Source organism: Astyanax mexicanus, chromosome 9, assembly GCF_023375975.1.
Source record: "Astyanax mexicanus isolate ESR-SI-001 chromosome 9, AstMex3_surface, whole genome shotgun sequence".
NCBI lineage: Eukaryota > Metazoa > Chordata > Actinopteri > Characiformes > Acestrorhamphidae > Astyanax > Astyanax mexicanus.
The window spans coordinates 20,382,906-20,410,041 of NC_064416.1; the positions used below are offsets into that span (position 1 = coordinate 20,382,906).

Below are 27,136 nucleotides of genomic sequence, written 5' to 3' on the forward strand. Positions count from 1 at the left end.
CTCAAAGTTAGTAAGCTGAGGTAACCAACCACTAGCATGTGCCTGTTAGGCTAAAAGACTGACTGTGTTTCTCTGTACTTTTCAGTTACACATGCTGTAGCTTTGAGGGTTTTTTTTGCTGTAGTTTCATGAAATTTGGAGGATGTGAAGATTGTCTGCATGATGGCAAAAAAAAATTGAAATTTAAGAAATTAGAGTTAGGAATAATGGAAAATGTACCATTAACAAAGACTTTTTGTTTAAACCGCTGACAAAACCTCCTCTAAAATGACTATTTTAAATTGCCAGAGAAATGTTGTTACTGTAGAGTTCACCCTCCAGTAAACTTCAATGATGATGCCTTGAAGAGCTACAGTAACATGCTTTTTACAGGTCCTACAGAAATTGATAGTGTTGTCTAACCAATCTCAACAACTAGGTCCTATGAAGTTCTGAAACTTTGGTTGGATGGATGTCCAAACTTTTGCGAATGATCCATATATCACCATATTATTTATTTAGTATATCTTTTTTAGAGCTTACTGTTTCAGAGAGTGGCGAGATTTATGCACTGAGGGTGGCCAGCAGGCTTGACGGGCAGATGGCTGGATTGTTCCAAAAGTTTCCGGGCCAGAGGAGGAAACATGCCACTGTGAATCAGGAGGAGGTTGGGCCGATAACCTCTGTCCCAGAATAGCCCCTCTCTCGCCCGTTGAGAACTTGAATAACTCCAGTAGCCCAATTCTTTGTCTAGGAGCGTCCTTTTAAATCCCTTCCAGTCCACTAGTCTTGTTCCCTACATGAGCGCTCTAGAGCATGTCTGTGTGGAGGGGCTATCAGCACAGGACAGTCTGTACACCATCCCGGAGTGAGCAGCCAATCAAACAAAGCTCCTGCCTGCTTCCCATCAGCGTTGTTAAAACCTTGAAAATGCCTTTCATGCATCACCTTCCCTTTAGTAATGTATGTATGCTCAGCTCTTTAAGCAAGCTCTATGCATTCTCAAGTATTAAAGAATTGGTTCAGGGCAAAATAACTTTTTTGTATTCTGATGTGTATGCAAAAATGAATTAGGTAATGCATTAAAATAAGGGTACATTAATCTTTGCAAAATGTTTAATGTCTCAATTCATTATTAATTAACAGTATTTATAACATTCTTAGAAAATAAAATGTAGTAATGTTTAATAATGTCTTAACTAGTGTCATTTAATAATTTGTTGAGACATTCCTTTAAAAATGCTGATTACTGATATAAGTATCACTGATATAAAAACATGTTAAAATTTTATTAAAGTAACATCATGTAGCATTTTACCTATCGGTTATGACACATAACCTTGCTAAAGCGAAAGATAACCTTATCTAAAGATCAGTGCTTACCTGTCCAGGACAAAATTAACAGGTCCGTCTTTTAGTCTGTGTATTTAGGCTCACTTTCTGTTTTTCTGATCTTTGAGCTTTTAGAAGGATGTCATGGCGTCAGTATACTGTTTGCTGCCTACTGTCTTCCATACCTGGCAACCTGGGGTGTGGAAACAGGCCTGATGAAAGGGAAGGTTCAGGATCAGAGGTTAAATCACAAATACATTTCTGCTCCAAATAGACAAAGACCATACTTGGTTTAAAGCAGAACTGTGGGTAATTTAATCTTTATTGCAGATAAAATGTGTTTTAATGAGAGAATAAATATTAAATATCACTCTTCCATGGAACACTTTGTAATTTAATGTCTTGATGTTCATAAGGCATATAGCGTGACTATGCTCACTGTCTCTGTGACCTCAGGGCTGGCTGATGAACTGATATGTTGAGTGTGAAATTAAGTGAGCCAAAGGCCATTATTAGTTTCCAATAACACCACACACTTATTAGTATTCCTTTGCGCATAATACAGACTAATCCCATCATTAGATAGATCAGGTTCGATATATCTGTCAGTTGCATCTGGTAAATGAAGATATTTCTCAGTTTTGCAGTCTGTATGGTTTTGGCCTCCTAATGAGCTCATTATGCATGTTTAGTGCATGTTTTCTAGAGTTGACAAGCAGCGATGCTCTTTTGGCATGGCCTCTTCAGTGTCTCACGAAAAGAGGAGTGTTGCTCTGCCAAGACTGACGCTTTGTTTTCAAATCTGCTTCAATATTTAAATTCTTATGTCTTGAGGTGAAGGAAGACGTCCAGGTTTTAATGGGATCCAGAGGAGAGGAGTACAGTAGAGGTCGCACCCTCTGTCTCCTGTGGCACACAGTAACCATAGTTTCCAGTTCATCAGACTCAGGTGACTCAGCCTCCTCATATCTAAACACACCCACAGGCCTGCAGAATGCATGTGGTAAGTAAGCCTGTGCATATCTGTGGGATCTGTTATGGTGGTCTGTTTCCAATACTGCGGACAAACAAGCAATTTATGGAGACAAATTAGAGCATGGAGACAGAAACTGTTGACGTTATCCAAAGTTAGACATCGAAAGATTACAAGTTGTCACGCATCTGAGCAGAAAAATTCACCCTGATAGGGGCATGTTGGAGGGCACGTTGAGATGCTGTACCTTCATTTGTTTTTAATTTTCTTATTGAAAGGAAATACCCATCTTACATGTGCAGTTTTAATTGGTCTGCATGGGTTTAATGTGGCCATGGGCTTGTGTGTGGCTTTTTATCAGGTAGTACATTGTTAGTTTAAAGCTGTGGAACCCAATTTGGTTATAGTCTTGGGATCCGGTTAGCATGTAGGCCTGCTGTAAGTTGGTTTGTAATTGTGGACCCCAGCTGGTTTACAGTTGTGAGCCTCAGTTAGGCTACAGCTGTTGGCCACGGTTGGGTTAACACTGTGGGGCCCATTTAGATTACTGATGTAATCTCCAGATAGGCTGTAGTTCTGGGCCCAACTGATTTACAATTGTGTCCTTGTGAGGCTGCAGTGATGGCTTGAGAGATTCAGTTAGGCTATATTTTGGGCCCTGACTGGTTCAGATGATCAGATGATCCAGGATGGTCTTGTGCATATGTTAGTAGTGTGTAACTTAAATATCACACTATATAACAGTAATTTATATATGTGGAGTAGAGAATGTGCCTGAAAAGGTAAACTTGTTAAGGAAGTAGATCGATATATTGATTGGGTAGCATTTACTGAATATAAACTGTTATGCAGTTAGTTTTTTATCTAGCTAGATTTCCAAATGTTAGCATACACAAGCTTTTTATTTGAATAGCAAGTGTAGCGTGACAGCAGATCATGCCAGCAAGGCTGTCTTTATGCATCAAGCATGTGCCAAAGGCATCAGGATTTAGTTTACAGGAATTATAATATAAAAGCACAGCTTTCTGAGATGTTGACCTATGACACAGCAAGTAATCAAACAGTTAATCAGTCTCAGTTTTGTACACGGCCAGTAAGTGCTCTGCTGCTTCTGTAATAGATCCAATCTTTTTTTTCTTTTTCTTTTTCCTAATGATCTTTTTTTCCTTAGGCAAAAACCTAAACTTACAAATATGCTTTAAACAATTTTGGCTTTGCTCTCTTATGAAACTGGAAGTGGAACTCATTCTAACGGTTCATTAAAATTTTGAACAATTGGGCCACGTGTAGTCCCAAAACTATAAGCATTCCTGACAGGCCCCTACCCTCCTCCTCCCTCCATCTATGCATCCCTCCCTCTCTCTGACCTCTTTCACCAATAACCAGTCACGCCTATGAATTCAAATGTCTTTATTGGCATGACAAATATACATTCATGTTGCTAAAGCAGAAATGCAAATGAGACAACGACAATAAACAAACAGAAAGCGATACCCTCAGTGACCTTATCCTCATCACCTATGCCAGGCCATAGCTGGACCTCCCAGCCTCTCTCTCTCTCTCTCTCTCTCTCAGAGCTGTTTATTTTTGGGCAGTGTGGCCTGGGATAATTGGAGCCAGATAAGCAGGAGTGGGAGCGAAGAGAAACGAGGGATGTTTGTGAACAGGGCAGGGAGTCACGCTAGGGGGACTCAAAGCAGCCGCCTGGAGCCCTCCTCCCTTCCTACCTCTCTCCCAACAACCCACAGGCATGGCTGAATGCTGGAGTATGGTCCAAGAATTTTTTTTCTTTCATTCCCCTGTTCCCATGCATGCCTCTCTTCCACTTTCTCACCCACACTCTCTTTGTTTCATTCTGTATCTCATAATCTCTCACCCTTAAATCTGTTCTTGAGGCTGCTCTTTTTCTTTCCCAGACCCAGTGCACCTGCACTCAGGCACACCCTACATGCCCCCGCATTCATCCTACATGTTACACTCCAAGAAATAAAGGCTCCTGAAGGGTTCCTCTGATTCTAAGAACATTTAAGACCTTTAACTGTTCATGCCTACATATGGTTTGCTCTGGTTCTAATCAGTCAACATGTTTGCATATTTTGAGCTTTAATCCATTGGTTTGGTTTGCTTTCAAGGAAAACCCAAGAATCCTAAAATGGGGTGAATCTTATGGAGATTAGAATTTGAATATTTTACACCATATATTGATAATGCATCGCAAATGAAAACAATTTGACACATTGTAATATTGATATTTTGTCAAGAAAGTAAATACAGGAAGAAGCTATCTGAACTAGTATATAATTCAGTGCAAAATAGCGTGGCCCAAAGGCAGTGATGACATTTGGCACTTGTTTGTGTCTGTTGGTATTATCTGGACACCATACCAGATTAAACTGTGTAAAACTGCTGTTTTCAGTAAAGTAAAGTAAAGTTTAACCTGGCATGCTACAGCTAGTGTACTTCACAAAGATTTACACTAGCCCAGAACACAGGATCTTTTTCCTGTATTAACTTTTTACTTTTGAACTTTTTACCCCTATCCCACACAGGTCTGGCCAATCATCAGAAAAAAACGTTTAACTTCTTACATAGTTTGCTGATGCATTTTTAGTGAATTTGGATTTATGCTTGTCAGAAACTAATTTAAACCAAAGGGAAACACTCAAAATTTGCTGGTAAAATTTGGACAAGAGCAAACAAACTATAGGTGTGAAAACAATCCAAAAGTCACCATCTATCGAATATTTCTTTAGAGAACTATAAGTGGTTCTTCTATGGCATCGATTCAAATACCCTTTTTGACATCTTCATGTTTAAAATAATTTCATATATATTAATCTAATCTAAAACCAGTGGAAACGCATCAAAATAATAATCAGAAATGCAGCTCAAAAAGTGTGTTCTCTTCACAAAACAACACATACACACAGAAGCTAAAGTGGATGCAGATTATAAATCTGTGCTATAGATCCAAGAGTCTGAAGGGGGCTTTATGGCATTGTACTGGTGGTGAAGTTGGCCTACAGGTTGCCCTCCAGGGTGACAGTTTTTAGGTCAGCCGGGGAGTTGATGGTGAACACTTTGTGAGACGTGTTTCTCCTCTCCAGCAGGGTTGCCACAGCCTCCCCTAAATCCACGTGATTTAGGAACCCTGGTGCCATACGCTCTGGAGAGGCCACGCCTGTGTTGATCTTCACCTGTGGGGACACAGATGAAGTTTCAGATGGGCTCTTTCGGTGAGACATGGATAGAAACGCGTATTGAGATTGGAGGCTCAGTTATTAAAGCTCTGAGACACTGTAAAACAGACCTGGTTTAGTTTGCAGGGCACCTCTGGGTACTCTTCTCTCAGAACCTGGCAGAATGCAAGCGTGCTGGCTGCACCTACAGTCAAGAAGCCTGTGCCTGGCATCAGCAGCTTCTCCCCAGCACCACCTGCAGGACAGACAGCTTGCTTCAGTTTTATTAAGTCAATAAATGTATGTAGTCCAATAAATCTTTTTGAAATTTTGAATTAAAGTTAAAAGCTTTTTTGTAAAACAATGTTCTAAAACAGGGATGCCCAAAATGTGTCTCTTAGGCTAAAATTGTTGAATAAAGTCTGATTAGATCTGCATTAACACAACCTCCTCCCCCAGTAGGACAATTTTACAACATACTTTCTATTTTCTCTTTGTTGCAGTATTTAATTATGTTATTCACAAATTAAGGCAAAGTGATATAAAACATTTAGATCCTGCCTACTTACTTTGTATATTATTTTGCCCTAAAGGCCTTTTAAGGCTCTATAATAGGGTTTTTCCATTCTCTGTGTACCCTAAGTCAGTAACCCCACCCATGATGGACCCATGTCTAATACCAGGCATATTTTTTTAGGGCTATAAGACTCTCCCAGCATACAGCTGTGATACAGCAAAAGTCTCTAATACTTTTGGGATGAATACAATCAAATCCTCACAACAATGCTCAATAATAGAAAAATAGAAAGCCTCCACTAAATTAAAGGAGATGAGCACAACAGAGAGAAGAGGTACTCCACTTCTATCCACTGACATATATCTGATGTGACCCACCTGTAATGAATGTGTAGGTGCTGTTGGGGTCGTCTCTCACCAGAGGGAAGAAAGCTTTCCAGGACACAAAAGTGCTGAACAGCAAGGTCTCAATAACCTGGAGAACAGTGAGCAGGAAAAGTGTCAATAGAGCGAAATATACACAGTGTAATAATACACACGCTGCAGTCGTGGCTCTGTAGTTAGAGCACCCGGTTCTTGATAACAGGGTTGTGGGTTCAATACCCAGGTTTGGCCAGTTGCCAGTGCTCTTTAGCTCTCCCTGCGCAAAGCAAAAATACCTGCTCACATATGCACATGTAATTGCTGTCTTTACACAGATGGTTGGGAATTAAAGGAATTGTCTATTAACATGAAGACAGATTATGACAAAGTATATTAAGATGTGTATAATAATTTTCTAGAATGTATAATTAAGGTCTGCACACCTTGTGCAGGGCACAATGTCTATTTAAAAATGTGTAAACATATACTTGAAAGTGCCATCATTTGTTTTAACTTGTTGTAAAATGGTTGATTTGTCCCAATATGTTACATTAGGATAAATGAACAGTCAAAATTCTGTCTAATTGCTGTTGGCTGTAAAAAAAAACAAAAAACTGACATGCTTTTTTTTTAACAGATGTGCCCAAGATTTGCATATTGGCCTATTGTGTGAGTTTACTGTCACGGAAAAACGTGTATCTCCAACAATACTTCTTAATCCTCAGTGGAAATGAATGTAAAATATTTTTTTCCAAGTCATTATGGAGCATTTCTATAGGTCTGTTTATCACAAAAAACTTAACCAATGTAAAAACAAAATCAATGTGTCAATAAGTGAAAAATGGCTAATTTCTCCCAAATTCTGAATAACAATATTATCATTTAGAGCATTTATTTGCAGAAAATGAGAAATGGTCAAATTCAACCAAAAAGATGCAGAACTTTCAGACCACAAATAATGCAAAGAAAACATGTTCATATTCATTAAGTTTTAAGAGTTTAGAAATCAATATTTGGTGGAATAACCCTGGTTTTTAATCACGGTTTTCATGCATCTTGGCATGTTCTACTCCACCAGTCTTACACACTGCTTTTGGATAACTTTATTCCACTCCTGCTGGAAAAATTCAAGCAGTTCAGCTTGGTTTGATGGCTTGTGATCATTAGTATTCATCTTGATTATATTCCAGAGGTTTTCAATTAGGTAAAATCAAAGAAACTCGTAATTTTTAAGTGGTCTCTTATTTTTTTCCAGACCTGTATGTGACAATGAAAATATACTTGTGTATCTATCTGGAGTGCTGAGTGCTCATGCAGCAGCTCACCCAGTGGAGCTCTTTGACAGACTGAGTGTGAGGTGGTCCTCCCTGCCACCAGCTGAAGCCCAGTGAGGACACCACATCTGTAATCTTGCCCACAGAGCGCAGCAGGGCCTGCTTCACCTCCTCTGCTCCCTCCTCTGAGCCTGCGGACAAACACACATATACAATGCAACTTAAACAGATTTAAATTACAACAAGCACAGTAAGAAACGAAAGGTAATGAAATGGACGTACCAACATTCCCCACCAGTGTGGTCAGGTTGCTTTTGGTGGCGGGTGAAACAAATGCTTTGAGCTTCTCTAGCTTGCTGCTGTCTCTGGAGATCACAGCAACTTTAAACCCTGCAGCAGAAATACTTAGGTTAACATCACATGTTTGTGTTAGCAGTGTTAAATAGACCTGTCATGATCAATATTATAGTTTTACGATATAAAATCCCAGAAATAATCACAATAAACTGATAAAATGTTACTAAAATGTTACTGATATGATGATGATATAATATAATAATAATGCAGTTACACCCTTTTAAAGACAAATTACCTTTATATATTGTTAAAACTTTTCAGACACTGGAATAGAAATATTGTTTTTTACACTTAAACTAGATTAAATTCATTGTATTTAAACAAAGATTACATATTATCTTATTTATGTTAATGGACTGTACTTGCTACACAGCATATTTGATATTTGTATGTGTTAAATCAACATGTACAGGGTTCATTTAACACTAACAGTATTGATTTAACACTGGCAAATTCGCTGTGTAAAAAAACATAAAAGCCATTGGGGTAAGAAAAAATGATGAAGGTCATGTTCATATACTGCATGATTAATTGATAATGCAATTATCGTGGCAGACATAGTATTAACACTAATCACAGTATAATAACAGTAATCATAGAATATTATGTTTAAAGATATGTAAAGTAAAAATAACTTGTCTTATATCAGTAATATCATTAATAACCATTACACAATTATATTTAGATAAAGTGCAGGTTTGAACTACAATGTATAAAAGGACATAAAATAGTATGCCATGTAATTTTATCTATAATAGAGCATATCAAGTATATAACAGTATTTTACTTTTAACAATCTGCTCTAAGCATCAATAGAATTATAATTGCATAATATACACTCTGAAATAATCCTTGCCTGCTTACCTCTGTCCAGTAAAGCCTTCACCAGGCCTGAGCCCACTGTTCCAGACCCTCCAAGAGCAAGAACCACCCTGTCCCCGTTAGCCATCACAGCACGCCCACTGCTCTATCACAGCACAACACTTCAGTGAGTTTTTGAATGAAATGAGATGAAGTGTTCATTCTGAGCTGATGGGGGACCTTTAAACTGGTCTCAGGGAGCACAGGTCCGCCCATCTGTCACTGTCACTGTAGCCACGCCTTTTACAGAGGGCTGGAAATGCTTGTCATTAACATTTTACTCCCCTTTCAAATTTGACCCAAACACAGGGAGATAAGGAATCTCTACATAAAGAACACGAGAAAACATTTATGATGCAATGCTGAACAAAAGCTGTGTTCTAATTTTGGACCTGTTACCCATTTACATTTATTCCATGCATAAAATCACTAATAAATAAATAAATAAATAAATAAATAAATAAATAAATAAATACTTTTTGGAGCATGAGAAGCTCAAATACCTCTATTCTGTGTTTTTGGCGCCCTCTTATGGAATGTCACTGTGTACACTCCATGGATGTAAGAGGATGAAAGCAAGTAGGCTATATTCTAGTGCATCCCAAAATATATATATAATATTATTGAAAAGTTACATTATTTCAGTAATTGTGAAACTCATATATTATATAGATGCACTACTCAGAGTGATCTATCATAAGCATTTATTTATTATATTGTTAATGATTATGGCTTACAGCTAATGACAACCCATAAATCAGTGTCTAGGAAGTAGGAAGGCACACAGTTCAAGCTGCTTGAGGTCTAGAGTGAAGTTTCCACAATCAGTGATGTTTTGGAGAGACATGTCATCTGCTGGTGTTGATTCACTGTGTTATATCAAGTCCAAAGTCAGTGCAGTGTTTTCCCACAAAATCTTACAGCACTTCATGTTTTTTGTTTAATTTTCTAGCAGGACTTGGCACACTGCCCACACTGTCAAAAGTACCAACTGATCTTATATAATATTCAAATTTTCTGAGAAACTGATTTTTGGGTTTTCATTGGCTGTAAGCCATAATCATCAACAATCAAAGAAATAAATGCTTAAAATAGATTACAATGTGTGTAATACATTTATATAATATATAAGTTTCACATTTTAAACTGAATTAATGCAATCATATTATTTTTATATTATTTTTTGAGATACACTTGTAAAGTACTACAGATACTCTACCTGGACACTGCATGAACACTGAATGGATATCTTTATGACACCCCTTTCTAAAACCATAGGCATTAACATAGAGTTAAACTGAATGGAACACTGAAATTCATTAAGTGGTGTGTTTTCCCATATAGTGTACAGTGAGGCAAACAAAAGTGAGTGAGACACAGTGGTAATGCATTTTTCACTTTTTACTTTATTTGAACCTGGCCATAGTCCCTATTTGCATGTGTTTCAATTTCCTGATAAATCAGATTAATCACAACAATATTATGCGATGAATCACAATTAATTACACTTCTTTCTTCTTTCTTCTTCTTATATTGTGCAACAGAGTTAACTCTTGGTCTTTCTTTCCTGGGATGATCCTGATTAAATCCAGTTTTGTCATAACATTTTTGACTGTCTTTGCGACTGCACTTGAGGATACTTTCAAAGTTCTTGAAACTTTACAGATTGACTTATCTTGATTTTTTTCTTTATTTAGTTGAGTAGTTTTTGCCATAATATGGATTAGAACATTACTCAAATATGGCCATTCACTGTATACCAACTCTACCTATTCACAACTTAATTGAGGCTCTCAAACACATTAAGAGTCAAGAAATTCAATAAATTAACTCTTAACAAGCCATTACAGGTGACTTTACCTTATAAAGCTAACTAAGAAAATCCAGCCAAGATGTGCAAGCTGTCATCCAAGCAAGAATTGCCTACTTTGATCTAAAATGTGTTAGTATTAATGTAAAATAATTTTTAAATTATGAAACAACACTGAATTTAAGGTGTGTCTTAACTTTTGTCTGGTACTGTATATATAGTGTACAATTTGCCTACAGAAAACGTTGGTTTAATGGAGGTTTAGACCATTTTTGTTCAGTACAAGGAGCGTCTTAACTTTTGTCTGGTACTGTATATATAGTGTACAATTTGCCTACAGAAAATGTTGGTTTAATGGAGGTTTAGACCATTTTTGTTCAGTACAAGGAGCGTGCACAGAACTCTACGCCGCCTTTAACGTTATTATAAAACTTTATGTTATGATTTTATACTCGTGTGTGTTTTAATGTAGAGCCTCTGTTTCCCTCAGGGCGGGTTTGAGCTGCACAGGCTGTGTGTGGTCGGAGGGGGGCGCTGTTTCACCCCCGGCTCTTTACGCTCCGTCCCGCTTGTTTGACGTCCGCTGCGGAAGCTGCGTCCAAAAAGTTTTTTCCTGATTTCAGTTCAGTTTACTGGGAGTCTGCTGACCAGGCGAGTTCATTTCACACTTTATTTCTATCTTATAGAGGCGCTGTGTACCCTCTGACTCTGAGGGACACGATTTAATCTCTGTTCTTACTCCTTAAATCTTCAGATCGATCAGAGAGTTAAGCTAATCTTAGCTAACCTGTACTTTTAGCTAACAGCCTGGATTAGCCAGTCAAATAGCAGCACAGCTAACCTAGCTGAATAGCTGACTGTAAACTAACTTAAATAGTGGTTTATTGGACGGATTTATGGGCTGTTGTGTTGTGAGTTGGCTATAAAAGGTGTATTTTAGTTGGCTAACAGGTTATTAAACTTGTGTTCGTCCTGTTTAGTATAACCAAGGACTTTCGTTTTCACTTCAGTCTGTCAGAGAACCCAACCTTAATCTCTACTGGACAAACCCAGAGACTTTTCACTTCAGTGTTTTTACTGTAAACTAACGCTGAATTTCTGCGTTTACAGCTTTAACAACACTACTACTACTACTACTACTGCTACTACTACTACTAATAATAATAGTAATGCACTTTATTTGTGTAGTCATATATTTATATATTATTACATTTAACGTGCTTTACAGTGCAGAGTTAAAATTAAAGTAAATGAAAGTAAAACAGAGAATGCACATACAAAATCCAGCAATTTAACACAAATCATAAAAAAAATTAAATTAATAAATCAGTCAACCTTTATGTTTACTCTGGAGTGTACAAAACAAAACAAAAAATTTAAAGATACAAGGTCAAAAGCAGATCACTCAATTCAAGGATTAGAGAAGGTAAACTCATAAAATAAAGAAAATAAAGGAGTCATAAATGGAAGTAATCTGGAGAATTAGTTAATAACAGTAAAATGAGTAAAAATGCAATAAAATTTAATTAAATTAACAAAATGATGTACAGTACAGTGTTCAGTTAACTATAAGCTTGACTATAAAGGAATGTTTTAAGTTTCATTTAAATTGTACACTGAATTTGCTTCTCTAATACTTATTTGGTAAATGTTCCACAGTTTGGAGGCATAAAGACTCAGCAATGTAAGATGGTTCTAAACGATGTAAAGCCTGACATACAAATAAAAATTAGAATAAATTCTAAAACATTCAGGGAGCCAGTGCAGTGTAGCTAGAGTAGCTGGAGTAATAAGCTCTCTGTTCTTTGTTCTGGTTAAGAGTCTGGCAACAGCTTTGACAGAGTCAGTAATTTTAGATTCATTTTCATCAGAGCTAACAACCATTCCCCTGTATTTTACCCTGCTTTATATAAAGAGCTATCAATTAAAATCATGTATCCTATGTGTTTTCAGGATGAGTGCTGCAGTTAGGGCTAGAAATAAAGGTGGTCTTCTAGAGCTGTATGAGGCCAGCCTTCAACAAAGAATTCAACAAGGCAACTGGAACCTGGTGTGCAGAGATGAAGCATTGTATAAAGAAGTGGAGGGTCTTCTTGCCAAAGGGCCTGCCCATGACATCCACTCCTCACTTGGGTTAGACCCACTGTCAGTGATGGAAGCCTCCCTCCAAGCGTTGCCCAACACATCACGGCAGACAGGACTGGAAAGGCTTGCTAAGGCATTTGAAGTGCTTGAACTTGCAGCCCTGAACCTCTATATGTGTCCATGGCGTAAGGAGTATAGGGTGGTGAAGGTATGTGTATTTTTTGGCTTTATCTGAGGATGTGAAAGTGAAAATGTGATAGAAAAGCAAGTCTTCTGACTACATTTTAGTTGTTGTTCTTAAATCAGATTCTTATCATGTTTGTGTCAGGTGTTTAATAACAAGAAGTGACAGTGCATCATTAACAAGCTCAAAGTAGCTCCACACTTCACTTTCAGAGTTTTCAGTTTTAAACGTCAGGGCTCTTGGAATTCCACCATTGAAGTGTAGAGCTACTTTGAGCTTGATAATGGTGTAAAAACAATGATTTCTTTGCAATTCCCCTAAAGATAGCATTGTAAGCCTTTTGGGAGCATTGGCTATATTTCCGAATGCTGGGGGTAAACGGAGAAGGGCTTTAAGTTGGTAATCTTTTCAAGTTTCACAACAATAACTAATCCTGCCAGGAAAATAACCTATGAGCTGTCTTGGCATTAAACCTCTATTTTTACTACTAAGTCAAAGTGTTATTTTAAATATTTCGTATCTGTTATATTTAAGTCTGCACATAATTTAACTGCATTACACAAAGTAACTTATTTCCTTCTCTTCAGATGTTTTCAGGTATGTTCACCCACTATGTCAAACCTGCTCTGACATTACAGCAAGCTGAAGAACTCTTCAGATTATTAGGATACCAGCCTGCAGACACCACTGAAGAGGAGGAGCTGAGGCTAAGTTCTAAACCAGTTCACGCAGACTCTCTTCTTCAGCTGGCTTGTGCTTTCTTCACTGCTCGCATGGAGTGTCAGCTGCTCGGCACTGTGGTTCCTTTGGGTAGTGGTGTGAAATGGGAACTACAACTCATTCGGGAAAGAAAGCTTGGCCACAGCCTGCAAGTTGCACTGGAGAGTGCAAAGAGAAAGCTGCAGCTTGCTCCACAGAGCTCGGAGCATGATACCTCCGCAGAGCTCGATTTATACACAGATGACCATCAGGATCCTGGAGAATGGCCGAAGACTAATCACATGACTGCACCACCCAACAGTCATTACACTCCACCCAAAGGGACACCACTGTCACTCAGGGCTACTACTCAGTCAAAGAAAGAGATTGATGAAAACACTAGTAAGACACAGCCTGTCTGTGTCTCAAAGATGACTTGCCAGATTAGTCCTCCGCAGAAGACAGAGTTGAGTCCAAAGCCACTGAAAACTGAGAATGACAATGAAAAGCAAGTTCCCACACTAACAGGTGGTGCACAGGTCAAGGTTTCAAAAGTGGATCCACAGATATGCAGGTGCTTTGAGTCGTATGACAATTATGCCTATTATTGTGTCCAATGTAAGCAAATTCATAACTTGGAATGTCAGTGGTTGAACAGATGCAGTGAACAAGGGCATGATTTAAGGAAGGTACAGCAACACGGAATGGATGTGCAACCACAACCCACACAAAACTGGGAAAAAGCCCCCAAAGGTAACCTGAAGATGCATAGCTGTATGCAGAGTTCCACCTCTGATGTCTTCCTTGTGTGCCACAACTGCCAAAATATCCATGATTTTCAGTGTGATGGTCTGAGGTACTGTCAACTTATGGAACATACCCTTCAAAAAACAGGAAAAGTACAGCCACCTCAGGAAGAGAGGGATGGGGCTGCCCCACCACGGAGGCACACATGCCTCAGGGCAGAAGATCAACCTCACATAGTGTGCCATACCTGTGAGAAAGTGCATGACTGCCTGTGCAAGGAAGTAGAGAGGTGCAGAGAATCTGGTCATTCGATGGGATATTTGGAGGTAGTGAGCAAAGAAGAAGTGCGCACACCTTCTAGGCCCATAACTTTCCACGAGTGCTGTACCTCAGAACCGCCCATCTTTGTTTGCGTTACTTGCAGAGTCTTCCACTCCATTTCCTGTGATATGCAGTGCTCGGGAAAACATGAAATGGAGAGGCTAAAAGCATTTTGCGCTGTATGTTCATATCATAAAATTCACACACTGTGCAAGTACTGCTGTGCCCAGTATTGCAAAAAATGTTGGTTTAAGAATCCCTTGGAATGCAAGTGTGGTATGCCATTTGAACACTCCGCTGTTTAAATATGTTGTTACAGTTATAGTTTACTTTCTTTGCTGTCACGTCAAAACATTGGATCTCTATTTTTTGCCATGTTTCATTTTTTAATCTGGCAGTTGTTTTCATTTTGTGCCAAAATTACACGATTAAGGGACCAATATAATGCTTTTTATATTAACTTCAATTGAAGGTTAAGGATTTTTTGTCTCCTGTAATGTTGCTGTTTTGTAAGTACAAGGGTTTTGCATGACACCAATGATCTGATTAAATGCACTTTGTCATATTTAAAACACCTATTATTTGTACTCTATTGCTACTGCCAAATAATTATTAAAAAAAACATCACTACAAATAGAAAACTGAATAACAAGAGCACAAAATTACCATTGATGTCTATTGTGTTATACGAGTTGTGAATGTTGTGACATCAGACTACTGACACACAGTCAACAGATTTTCTTTTCTTTAATAAGCCCATATATATAAGTGCCTATATAAATGTTGTCCAGATTGCTTTTTTTTTTTCTTTTTATAATATTTTGTTTTCACCCTTTTTTGCAAAATGAGGTGTCTGCTCTTTGGTTAATGCACAACTGTTGCTGCTACTAAAAATATTAAAATAAATAAAATAGGTGATATGGAATATTATGTTTGTCGTGTGTGATAACCCATTAGAATTTACAGTTCAGAAGTATTTGCTTTTTTTCTTCACCAAGTTCTAGGCAGGTAGATTGCAAATACTAACACATCTTACTTTCATCATTTACTGCTGAGTGTTTTAAGACCAGTTTAAAACTAGTTGAACCACTATCACATGTTTTTTTAACACTTGCAGGAAACTAGTTCATTTACCGGACAGCCTTACATTGCTATAAAGGTTTAACAAAAAAATACAGTATACAAAACATATAACTGGATGTCCTCAAAATAGCCAATATCGTATTTATACCATTAACCATTGGCTTTTTACACATGTAACCATTAATAGTTCTTAAAAGTTCTGTTAAATGTTGTATAAATTAGCCAAAATATTACACAAAGCAACTGTATTATGTAATTTATATTTTATGTGATTAAATGAATATAGACCATTTTTATCAGAAATAAGTCACTTAAAGCAGCTTCCAGACAAGTGTACTCCCAACTTTTAATCAGCAGATCTGCTATTCATTGTATTGTTCCCAGTTCACATTAATGAAAGTTTTACTGTCCATGCGGTCAACGTAAAGAACTCCACCGAGGTGATCCATCTCATGCTGCAGTATCCTTGCAGGCCATCCAGTTGCTTGCCAGGTTACCGACTCTGCTTTTTCATTTAGTCCTTTGGAAAGAAATGTTTATAGATGGTTATCACGATAGATACACTCTTCACAAGCTATACATTATAAGACTATAAGATTATAAGGTTGTTACCTGTGACCTGCACAGAAATATATCGTGGAACAGAGGCAGAGAACCCTGATATGCTTTCACAGCCTTCCTGGAAGGTGACCATCTCTCCATCTAAGATGCGCAGCTGTGGATTAATAAATATCTTTAAGGGAACTGGGACCAGGCCACGGGCCTTGATGGAAGCAGGTAGGCTGTCCTCCAGCATCTTCTCTGGATACTCCAGAGCTATGATCTGGAGAGGTACACCAATCTGGGGTGCACTAAGTCCCACACACTCCAGCCTGCGCATGACCTTCACCAAGGTTTTAATCACTTGCTGCACCTCTGCTCCTCCAATAGCGCTGGGCTCCACTGCTGCAGCCTTGGAGCGCAGCACAGGGTCGCCCACCTGACACACGTGGCTGTATGGAGGTTTTGGTGGGGCTATGACTTTTCTTTTGAGGTACTGAAGGTATGAGCGCGCTTTTTCGTTCGTGGTGTGTCTGCGTACAAGTGCAGGGCATGTTAGTGGACATGGGGAGGAAGTCCTGGGGAAGATCATAACATCATTGGTTGCTGCCTGAAATCTCAAGACACAGGGCAGCAATGTCCTCAAATGTCTGTTTATGACCAGCATCTCAGTGGTCAGGAGTGCAGCTCTGTTTCACCTGTGAATAAAAAAATGCAAGCAAGCTTTTATCATTAACAAATAACTACAGAACAATGCTGGTGTGCAACATCTACCTCTATAACCCTGCATCGCACCAGAGCACAAAACCGTGGCTGTGCTGTTTCATACACAGTGTCTGACCACTGAAATTTCAGCAGTACTTAAACCGATCAAAACCTACTACTTACCTTCACGATTCCCTACTCGCCCCTCACAAGGTCTAGCATGTTCATGGGATCCGGAACATGATTTTTCAAAATAAAAGTTCACATACTTGTGAACATCTCTGTAATAAACAGCACACACATTATATTTTGCATAGCACTTGCATAAGTATATCATTATTTTTATGTAGATTTGATTTTATGGGGGTATTTTTGGCTTTTTAAATTATGTTCTTAAGTACATTATTATGAAAGGTTATTGTGGTGACTTAGAGTTTCTGTCTTCACATGCTTTGTTCCAAAACAGAAGGCGTAAAAAATAAATTAGATTTATACATTTATTCAAGAGACAGTTTTTAAGGACATATACGGACTTTAAACGCTTGTTTGCTTATTTAAGTTCAAACTTTAATTCACAATCCTTGCCCAAATCATAGTTTTTTATGTTCTATTTACTTAGAAATATATATAAAAATATTTTATTAAACTATAGACATATGGATTATTTAACGTTATTATTATTTAACATAAACATTTCTTAATTTATACACAGATGTATTTTGTGTATACATATGTATTCATGTAATAGCTCACTCCAGTCATAGTGGGAATGTTACAGTTGTGTGAAGAGTGTATTGTTTTTTAAATAAAAGAAAAAAGAAAAGAAATCCTTGATTTTCAAATAAAACATCGTGTTAAACTGGGCATGTGTTTGACTTGTAGATCGCTGTTCTCTTTAGACATGCGCAGACCGAGCCTTGCCTCTACAAATCGGGTGCGCGGCGGGTCACGTGTCTTCGCTGTGTTTTTGTTGGGGGACGAACATGGCGCAGACGGACGGACATTGCTGAGGGGATTGCACGCACATAAGCAGAGGAATAATTTTGGAAGAGGAAGATTTTGTGCGATGCGAGTGTGAAATGGTCTCAATCTCGATTTGGACCGTTTCTATCGCCTCATTGATGACTAAAAGGACACCAGGGCTGAGGAATACGTTCACTGGCATTCATAAACATTTCTATAGGACTTCAAACCCCTGAGTGTGGTGGAGGAGGTGGTGGTGGTGGTGGTGGATATACCCAATCAATCTGTGCTTGTGTGAGATACAGGAGGCCCACGGGACGCAATGGCTGGAAATATGAACGCAAATTATGATCTTCCGCAGGGTGTAGAGAGGCTGAAAGAGGAGCACAGAAAGGTAAAGAAAGGGGGTTTGGCTTGTCTGTGGACGCTTTCGGTTTGTGTTTGTTTGCAGCTCGGCAAACATCCTGTTTACACTGTTCACATTACTGTGTGTTAATTCCACACATCTAACTTTGCTTTCATTAGCTTCAGCCGCAGCTGTTTGTCTGTTTTTAGCTAATAGTGAAGTTTAATGAAGTAAAACACCGTAGTTGACTCGCTGCCGTGTGTTGTAACCTTAGTGCTTTCTAGAAAGGGTCAGTCACGTGTTGCATGGCAGCTGGGGTTCAGTTAAATTAATATAAGGGCTGTGCAAAATCCAGAGTTTTATAATCTAAATTAGTTCAGAAAATGAAAATAAACTGAGTCCACCTTACAGGATGTTAAATTGAATTTGAGTTTGAGTTGCAAGAAGTGGAACAATTCATTCTCATTACATATGAATGAGAGTGTGATACTTTTAACATAAAGCAAAATTTTCTTTCAGATGGATTTTCAGACACTAACATTTAAGCATCCATTCCATTAATGTTACATAATTAATATAAAATATATTAATTTCAAACTAATCAAATGAAACTGTGTACTTTACAGGATGGCTAATGTTGTTTCATCTAATAGTCAACAGTTCCTCAGATTTCCTAAATATCCTAATTTGTAAGTTATTAGCTACAGTTGCAATGATTGGTTTTATAGACTATGTATTTAATGTTAATTTGTAATCCATTCAATAATATCTGTATTAAATTAATGTTGTAATCATATGTAACATATACTGTAAAGATTCAATGTTAAATACACCTTAATTGTGTATAATTAAAATCTGTGCGATCCAGTTCTATTTCATCTAATTCAAATCTGAATTGCAATTCTGCTTTCTGTTTGCAACCTCAATTCAAGAATTGAATGGAATTTAGAGCTAATTCTCAATAAAATCCTGATTTTTTTACAACCCTGCTACATGGCAGACCTATCTAGGTAAGCTATTAAATTTGCTGCCTAAATTTGCTAAGGTTAGTTATCATTAACTGTTCTACCCCTACTAAATAATATGTCATTACTCTCAATAATTTAACAGTAATGTGTCTAAAATAATTTTGCATTTAGCAAGGGTTAAAACTATTCTTAGTAAAGTCAATTTAGCAGGCACATAAAATGGCCATCTAGCTAACTACCTAGTAGTGATGCTTTCTACTTACAAAACTTTACAAAACTATTTTTGCCATGAAAAAAAAAATATTTAGATTCAAGAGCCAGTTAATAAAAGGCATATAAGGATGTTAAACACATTTGCTTATTTGAGATGTATGGACATTCATTTGAATGTATGAATTCTGAAGTGAAAAGAACACACTGAAATATTGTCTCTCCTCAAAGAAGAAACATTTTAAAAAGTATGTTTTTGAATAGATTTTAGCTAAATCTGTAATTAATACTTGATCCTCATAATAAAATGACCCAGTATGTTTCAGTGGTAAGTATTCTTTACAGGTGTATTTAGCGCAGAGCCCCTAAATGATCAAGGTTTGTAATACACACACAGTTTTGTTTTAGGCTCATAAAGAGTACTCAAGTTCATTTTATCTTAAAAATCATAAATGCAATCAAAAGTAGCAAGAATATCCTAGATTATATCCTGTGAGCTAGTCTGAAGAACAATGTTTAGTTCCAGATTTCTAGTGGATGCCCTCAGTCAGCATGTGCATGTGTTAATTTCCATCAGCAGTCCACTTAAAATAACATCATTAAGCTCTGATTTGCCAAACCAGGTGTTGATTTGATTATGACTATAAATAAGGCTAGACTTACACAAGGAAATTTACTGAAAATGTCTGAATGAACACTATAAACCTGTTGTTTGTATTTATTGTAATACTAGCCTTTTACTGAGCTAATAAATACTTACTGCCCAGATTAGAAGCCTTTTCATACTGTAATTCCCACTAATTAAAACTTTTGCACAATACTCTATATACTGTGTTTTGCCAGAAAGAAGCAGGCATAAACAGACCTTTCTCTTGATTTAGCACAATGTTGTTTTTGTTTAGAGTGGATGCTTTAGTTGCATTTAGAAAACAATTTACTAATTTGAGGGAACCATATATTTAGTTTAGGAAAGGATTTATTGTTGGAAATTGTTTGTTTTATATGTTTCATTGTGTCCATTATTCTGCAATGTTCTAAAATGACTCCTATGAACAGGTGGTGAAAGACTGCAAAGGACAGATAACACATTGGTGAGTGGTCCTACTGAAGATTCATAAAATGTTAGTCTATTTTCTTGTTTTGCAACTTGTTAAGGTAATTACTGCTATTTAAAAATATATATATAAAGTTTACTGTATACAAATAAGATCCATTGTACAGATGTTTAGTGTTTTGGCATTATAATTTTAGTATGTGAGTTGAATGGTTCCAAATGGAAATTGTGCTCTCTCTGGGAGGATGGGATGGCCCACCCTCAACATTCGGCTTGAAGCTAGTCAGTAAGGATGTCTGTTAACTTGCAGATAGGTCTTCTTTTTGTGTTCTTCTGCAACCGCATTTAACTGTCTAAAGCACGTTCTAACTTTCACCCAGTGCTGTTTGCATTATGAGTAATGTGAGATACTTATCTAACAAGTTGGAATTGCCAATGGTGAAATTTTTGAGAAAATGGTGTGTGGGGGACAGTCGGAATGTCTATATTTCTTCTCTTCCAGACTTTATTGCAAACCTCATGACTATTTATTCCCTTGTCTACCAGGAAAAAAGTGGAGAAAGACTATGAAAGCTTGCAAGAGCGCCTTGTCACTTTACCCGATAAGCTATCTTATGATATAATGGTAAGGAACACGTGTTATCAGAGATGCATTTCTTTTCATTGTTGTTTTAATTATTTGCGTTCTTGTGCTAGAAATGAGTGTCTGTGTCCTCCTGTAGAATTCATATAGAATGTAATTTCTTTCTTTCATTTGTTTTTCTCTCTTCCTCCATGAAAAATGTAGGTACCTTTTGGCCCTTTGGCTTTCATGCCTGGAAAGCTGGTTCACACCAATGAGCTCACAGTTCTCCTTGGAGATAACTGGTTTGCAAAGTGCTCTGCTAAGCAGGCTGAGACGCTTGTAGAACACAGAAAGAAACGTGAGTTATATTTGAATTCAGTTAGCCTTGCATTTGTTGTACACTATTAATAATAAACATTTCTGATACTTAAATAACCGACTATAATGTATGTTAAACATTCCATTAATTGAAGGTTCATTAGACCTTTAAAACCTTCTACATACTACTACTACAGATCTATTACAGACATTAGGAGTGCACAGAATATTTCCCAACCAAAAATGGAAAGAATGGAAAGTCTTAATAAAGATCTTATTGAAATGTTTCCTCTAATAATAGTAAGGTTGTAATGTTAGCTGAGGTAGTTAACTTAGCATTTGTTGGTTTGCCAAACATCTGTATGAAAATTCTAGTCACATGTGACTTAAATAGCACAACTGAGGTAAATAGCTAGCTAGCTGAATATGTGACAAAAAGACAATAGTAAAATAGGGGCTCATTTAATGTTTGATATTTGGCCTTTAGCTAAATGTGTCATTTTGTTCTGTTTCAAACAAAAATGAAATTTTAGTGCGTCTCTAACAGACGAGGATCTTTTTGAAACGTAATGGATAAATAATTTCTCTCTAGATCCTTTTCCATTGCATTGTACCAACACTACTCAGCTTGGTTAGTTTTCCCATTAAGCACATTCCTAATAGAAATACGTGGGACCGGGAACTGTTGTAGTAGTAGTTTTTAAAATGTGATTTATAAACTTTCCATGCAAAAACTATAAAGATTGACCCCTGTGTCTTATTCCAGATGTAAAAAATAAACTTGATGATTTGCACAAAGTCATGAAAAACTTTCAAAGCAGAGCAGGCTTCACAGAAGATCTGGAAAAAATGACTAATGTAAGTGTATCACTTTTCTCCCCACAGTACATCCTGATTCAGCCACACAAAATCTTAGACAAATGAGCTAACCTTATCTTCTAATTTCTCTTTATGAACTTCTGCTTTACAACAGGATAATGGGGATTTTGTGGACATTAAAGAGAAGGTGGAAGAAGAGGAAGCTGGAACCAAAGGTAACTAGTAATGATAAGGTGGTGCAGAAAGTAGGGTGTAATAATGCATCATACAGTAGTGATTGCATAAACCTGCACGAAACTGTTATTATAAAGGCATTTAACATGTGATGTTTGACAGGTAAGCATCGTGTGGCCCACAAGCCCAAGTCCAAGCCTAAAGAAGAGTATGTGGTGCAGTTAGAAGAGGAGAGGGAAGAGGAAGAGGAAGAAGAAGAAGCAGAAGGAGAAGATGGAGAGAGCAGTAAAAGAGTGTTGTCTGAGGAGGAACTGTGGGCTCGGCTTGATGAGCTGGAGCGCATGGAGGATGAGCAGGATGAGCGAGACAGGTGAGAGGAATACATTGATCTCTGAACTGTAGGTAAAGATGATGTCTTTTAATAAAATTTTGATTATTTTAGCCACATTGAGGGAAAAGCATTAGCAGCCAAAGCATTTGCAGACAAAAGTACAGAAAATATTATTTGTTTTCTAAAACTAAGAGACCGGAGAATTGAATTGTACATTCTGGTTTCCCAGAATTCCTTCTCTTTCAGATATTTGATATACAGTTTTTTTGCTCTTACTGATCCTGTACTGATAACCATAGTAGCATTTTATTAAAAAATATTTTAAATGGATATTTAATGGTAAGTCTGACCTGGCCTCTTTTTTGACCCAGATTAAGGCCCTAAATAATTTTCGTGCTGCTTGCTCTGCAGACGCACCATCATTTTTTGGCCTATTTTGTGATTAAAATGCTAAATTGAAATGTTCTGCAAGCTGTTACAATATAAGTAACATCTTTAACACATAGTTTGATTAAGTGTAAATGTTATTTAATTCTAATAAATAGTAGTAGCTTGGGAGTTCCTGTAAAAATGTCCAGGAACAGCTTGGGAACACTAACACCTGTAGAAGTTTACGTGGTGTATTATCTTGAGTGAGGTTAAACACTGAGTGTTCTTATGGTGAATATTAGAGTTTAAGCGGTGCCTGATTTTATGAAGTTTTGCAGCTTTTCCTTAATCCAAAGTGTCACGTGTACTGAGAATATGTCAGAGAAGGCATGAAGACTTACAGTAGACACCACAGTGCCGGGTATTATTGTGACTGGTTGTGTCTGGCTAGACTTGTCAGTGCAAACGGACAAGCAACTCTGTCCAAAATCGCTTCCATATTCAAAACAGTTTTCAGCTTTTTTTGTTTTTTTGATCCAGGAAGTTTTAGAATGCAATTTATTACAATTACCACAGTAAAAGAAACAATATAATAATGTAAAATTAATAAATTCCATTATTGTATTTCTGTTAGAATGGACAGCACAGACACTAATGGAGAGGACACTAGTTCATCTTCATCAGAGGAAGAAAAAGAAGCAGAGGCTGGCAGAGAAGCTCAAGTCAATGGTCAGAGCCAGTGTGAGAACCAGGCTTCTGTTTCGCATATAGTCCAGGTCAACGGCATCGCCAAGCCACAGCATGATGAAGAGGCAAAGGAAGATGATGATGAGGAGGAGGAAGGCAGCAGCCTGCCAACTATCTACTTCTGTCACACAGTTGAGCCCAAAAAAGTAAGTCAGTCACACAAATTGGTGTAATATGTTTTGCTAAATAGTTAAAATTAGGAATGTGGCTGTAACATTTGTGCTGCCAAAGAACTGAAAAGTCAAGAAGACAGATTATTTTATACCAAACAGTATTTTGCTTAAATGGTATGTCTAATGTAATGTTAATATTAAGTGTTCAGCTATAATTGTGTATTTTTTGTATTTATTTATTTTTTACATTTAAACTATTAAAGTAATTAAATTGTGAAAAGAACCATGTTCAGTGTTTGGTATTTGTTTTTTAGGTGCGAATAAACACTGGAAAGAACACCACTCTGAAGTTCAGTGATAGAAAAGAGCAGAAACAACAAGGAAAGCGTAAAAAGAAAAATGGCAAAACCAACAGCCACTCGATTCAAGAGCATCATAAGATCACAAGTCCTTCTGATATCTACAGGTAGCAGCCTTTGAACACTTGTGTATTTCACATTGCACATTTATTTGAATATTACATATTGTGCACAGGAACTATTATTTGTCTGTCTAGCCATGGCTATATACACTATCTAAAACCTACATAATTTTCTTTTTTCTACACACATTTTTTTTTGTGTGTGTGTTTCTACATTTTCATCTATTTTATCAGCTTCTTTGCATATTTATTTCTTCTTTCGTCCAGTTCTTTACTGGGCAATACCTCGAGAGAAGATATTATTTTGTGGAGGGTCATTTTGCAGTAATATTGCAACATTGCAGTAATACTGTTTTGATGGTGTGTTAGTGTGTGTGGTTCTTGCATGAGTGCATCAGACAGCAATGCTGCTGTTTTTAAACACTGTCCCCACTCACTGTTCACTCTTAGATAGTTCTTCTTAGCTGATGTAGATTTAAAGTCAGAGACAGAAAATCCTCTGTTGCTGCACAGTTTCCGTTGGTCTTCCTGTAATCCTTCACCGGATGTCAGCCACAGGATTTTATTGGCTGGATATTTTGGATACATATGGTTGATTTTAACTTCTGCACTTGTCTGTCTGATTCACTTGTACCAGAACAACATGCATAAACGATTCTGTTTGCTAAGAATGACCCACCACTCTAATAATACCTGCGCTGCAGTGGTCTTCTGGGGCTCTGGCCATTGAAGAACAGGGTGAAGGCATGCTAACAATGTGAACAATGTATGTCATTGTGAATGTTTTGAATTGTGTGTTTCCAGGGTATTTGTGGATGTGCTGAATGGCGAGCTTGTCCCGAGGAAGTCCATTCTAAAGTCACGCAGTCGAGAGAACAGTGTGTGCAGTGACACTAGTGAAAGCAGCACAGCAGATTTTGAAGAGCGGCGCACCTTTTTCGGCCGTGCACAAAGCCACGACGATGCCACCCACAGTGATGCCAGTGATGGGATTACCGAAGAGGACAGCCCTAGCATAAGCCTTTACCCTAATGGACGCTTTGAGGTACATATTACCAGTCAGTGTGTTGAAATGCATTATCTCTTAAGTTGTTGTTGCAGGCTTGTTTTTGTTGTACCTTGCAATTGATTGCGGCACTGTAGCCACAAGTTAATTTTACAAGGTATAGTGGGACGTTATTCCCATTCTGCATCTATTCAAACCATAGGCAAGGTGTGGATCGATGCAAAAGACTACATAGAAGGCCATCCAGATAATGGACACTGAAGTTTATGGTATCTATTATAGACAAATAGTTATGTGATTATTTTCTATTGTGAAATTACCATGTTAAAGGTATGCAGTATAACTAACTGTTTAAGGGCATCAGAAGCAGCACACAGAATGCCATGCACACCATCTAGGTTTGGGAGTGTTTGTCTGGTTTATCTGCTCCAGAGGGGTCTATTCTTTTAGCAAAACAGAGATTAAACAGGCTATGTATGCATGCATCTGTATGGGTGAATCCATTCATTAATGGAAAAATAACTGCTCACCTTTATACCTTGCTTTTTCAGGCTTTTTCAGGCACAGTGGTCGAGAAAGATCCACTGCCCTCATCTATTCCTCACCTGACCATCGCCCCTCCAGCCCTGCCCACCATCCCTGAAAGGAAGCAGGAAGAAGTGAGCTCAGAAGTGCCCCAGGAGCCCATTAAAAGGGTGTCGAAATTCAAAGCTGCTCGACTGCAGCAGAAGTGACCATCGTTCCCCAAAGTCTAATGGTTTCTTTCCTTTCATTTTTTTATATAGAAGAAGCTCGTTTTTTGTATGGCTAACACTTGCAGGCTACATTCTTTATCTGTGCTGCTGTGCTTTACTGTCTTTCTTGAGTCTGTTCAGTGTGTTTCTACTGAATTTGCTCTGTGTGCTATGCATCTTAACATATCTTGCTTTTTTTGGTCTTTTAAGGGTAATGGCAGTGGGAGGTGTTGCCCAGCACAACCTTGCGCAGTGTCTCTTCTCTGCTATATTGTCCTAGCACTTTGTTTGTGGCAACTTGTCCACCTATTCATACATCCTTCTCATTCCTCATCTGCCTTGTGTGTTCCTGCAGACCACTTAAGTGAACATAGAAATTAGATTTCTAATGCTACCAATTTCTTTAAATAAGTTATGTGGTCTAATTGATTCACTAGATGCTGTGAAGACCTGCCTCACCCTTGAGATGTTTTGTTTATTTCATCAGCTCTCACTCTGCTTTACCTTCTTTATTCTTTCTATTTAGTTCATTTTCCACATGTTTTGCTCTGTCTCCAGTTTTTGAATGTAGACCAGCTTTTTGTGACCGCCTTCAAATGTTGTTAACTGGAAAGAAAATAAATAATTTTGCCAAGAAAATATGATTGCATGGAGTCCTCTAAAGTTGTGATATAGCTGGTGATATAGGCCATATATTCCCTGATACAAAATACAGAAGCCCCGATTCTCTTCTTGCATCTTCCCAAACACAGTGTGAAATCTGAACCAAAATTGGTCAGTTTTTTTTTTTTTATGTATGTATGTGTTTATTTTAAGTTCAGAGGAACAGCCATTGACTGTGACATTGGCATTTCTAAAAAAAAGTGATAACATTTATATACATTTTACATTTAGCAAAACTAAAGAGAACATTATAGCAATGCTATACCAGCTAACAATTATTGGTTAGTAGAACTTTTTCTAAACGATGCATATAAATGTTTATAAAAT

At 37.6% G+C, this 27,136-nt stretch overlaps 4 protein-coding genes across 4 annotated transcripts; 2 read left to right on the forward strand and 2 right to left on the reverse strand.

Annotated features, from left to right (window-relative positions):
* Positions 1-3,679: 3,679 nt before the first annotated feature.
* On the reverse strand, positions 3,680-9,004 carry si:dkey-238o13.4 (SDR family oxidoreductase). Its single transcript, XM_007250518.3, has 6 exons — positions 8,838-9,004; positions 7,899-8,006; positions 7,668-7,807; positions 6,358-6,454; positions 5,595-5,719; positions 3,680-5,481 (listed from the first exon to the last, which is right to left on the reverse strand). The coding sequence occupies exons 1-6, from the start codon at positions 8,920-8,922 to the stop codon at positions 5,305-5,307; spliced, it is 732 nt and encodes a 243-aa protein (XP_007250580.1). The 5' UTR covers positions 8,923-9,004; the 3' UTR covers positions 3,680-5,304.
* A 2,156-nt stretch (positions 9,005-11,160) lies between these two features.
* On the forward strand, positions 11,161-15,605 carry spata2l (spermatogenesis associated 2-like). The gene is made up of 3 exons (XM_007250519.4): positions 11,161-11,295; positions 12,598-12,937; positions 13,501-15,605. The coding sequence occupies exons 2-3, from the start codon at positions 12,599-12,601 to the stop codon at positions 14,983-14,985; spliced, it is 1,824 nt and encodes a 607-aa protein (XP_007250581.3). The 5' UTR covers positions 11,161-11,295; position 12,598; the 3' UTR covers positions 14,986-15,605.
* Positions 15,606-16,084: 479 nt separating this feature from the next.
* Positions 16,085-17,304, reverse strand: pdf (peptide deformylase, mitochondrial). Its single transcript, XM_007250520.4, has 3 exons — positions 17,192-17,304; positions 16,376-17,001; positions 16,085-16,283 (listed from the first exon to the last, which is right to left on the reverse strand). Exons 2-3 carry the CDS (start codon positions 16,968-16,970, stop codon positions 16,126-16,128), a joined length of 753 nt encoding a protein of 250 aa, XP_007250582.1. The 5' UTR covers positions 16,971-17,001; positions 17,192-17,304; the 3' UTR covers positions 16,085-16,125.
* Positions 17,305-17,956: 652 nt separating this feature from the next.
* Positions 17,957-26,785, forward strand: uri1 (URI1 prefoldin like chaperone). Its single transcript, XM_007250523.4, has 11 exons — positions 17,957-18,365; positions 20,552-20,586; positions 21,096-21,174; positions 21,337-21,472; positions 22,199-22,290; positions 22,406-22,466; positions 22,588-22,795; positions 23,760-24,018; positions 24,300-24,451; positions 25,211-25,451; positions 25,964-26,785. The coding sequence occupies exons 1-11, from the start codon at positions 18,294-18,296 to the stop codon at positions 26,144-26,146; spliced, it is 1,518 nt and encodes a 505-aa protein (XP_007250585.3). The 5' UTR covers positions 17,957-18,293; the 3' UTR covers positions 26,147-26,785.
* The last annotated feature ends 351 nt before the right edge of the window (positions 26,786-27,136 follow it).

Excerpts from the sequence above, each read along its gene's own strand:
- spata2l (XM_007250519.4), top strand. The coding sequence starts at position 12,599 with ATGAGTGCTGCAGTTAGGGCTAGAAATAAAGGTGGTCTTCTAGAGCTG. Across the intron at positions 12,938-13,500 it reads AGGAGTATAGGGTGGTGAAG|ATGTTTTCAGGTATGTTCAC; the intron begins GTATGTGTATTT and ends CCTTCTCTTCAG.
- pdf (XM_007250520.4), bottom strand. The coding sequence starts at position 16,970 with ATGCTGGTCATAAACAGACATTTGAGGACATTGCTGCCCTGTGTCTTG. Across the intron at positions 16,284-16,375 it reads TATTTCTGTGCAGGTCACAG|GACTAAATGAAAAAGCAGAG; the intron begins GTAACAACCTTA and ends TTCTTTCCAAAG.
- uri1 (XM_007250523.4), top strand. The coding sequence starts at position 18,294 with ATGGCTGGAAATATGAACGCAAATTATGATCTTCCGCAGGGTGTAGAG. Across the intron at positions 20,587-21,095 it reads AAAGGACAGATAACACATTG|GAAAAAAGTGGAGAAAGACT; the intron begins GTGAGTGGTCCT and ends CTTGTCTACCAG. Across the intron at positions 25,452-25,963 it reads ACCCTAATGGACGCTTTGAG|GCTTTTTCAGGCACAGTGGT; the intron begins GTACATATTACC and ends TTGCTTTTTCAG.
- si:dkey-238o13.4 (XM_007250518.3), bottom strand. The coding sequence starts at position 8,922 with ATGGCTAACGGGGACAGGGTGGTTCTTGCTCTTGGAGGGTCTGGAACA. Across the intron at positions 6,455-7,667 it reads CTGTCAAAGAGCTCCACTGG|GTTATTGAGACCTTGCTGTT; the intron begins GTGAGCTGCTGC and ends ACTGTTCTCCAG. Across the intron at positions 5,720-6,357 it reads CACCTACACATTCATTACAG|GTGGTGCTGGGGAGAAGCTG; the intron begins GTGGGTCACATC and ends TCTGTCCTGCAG.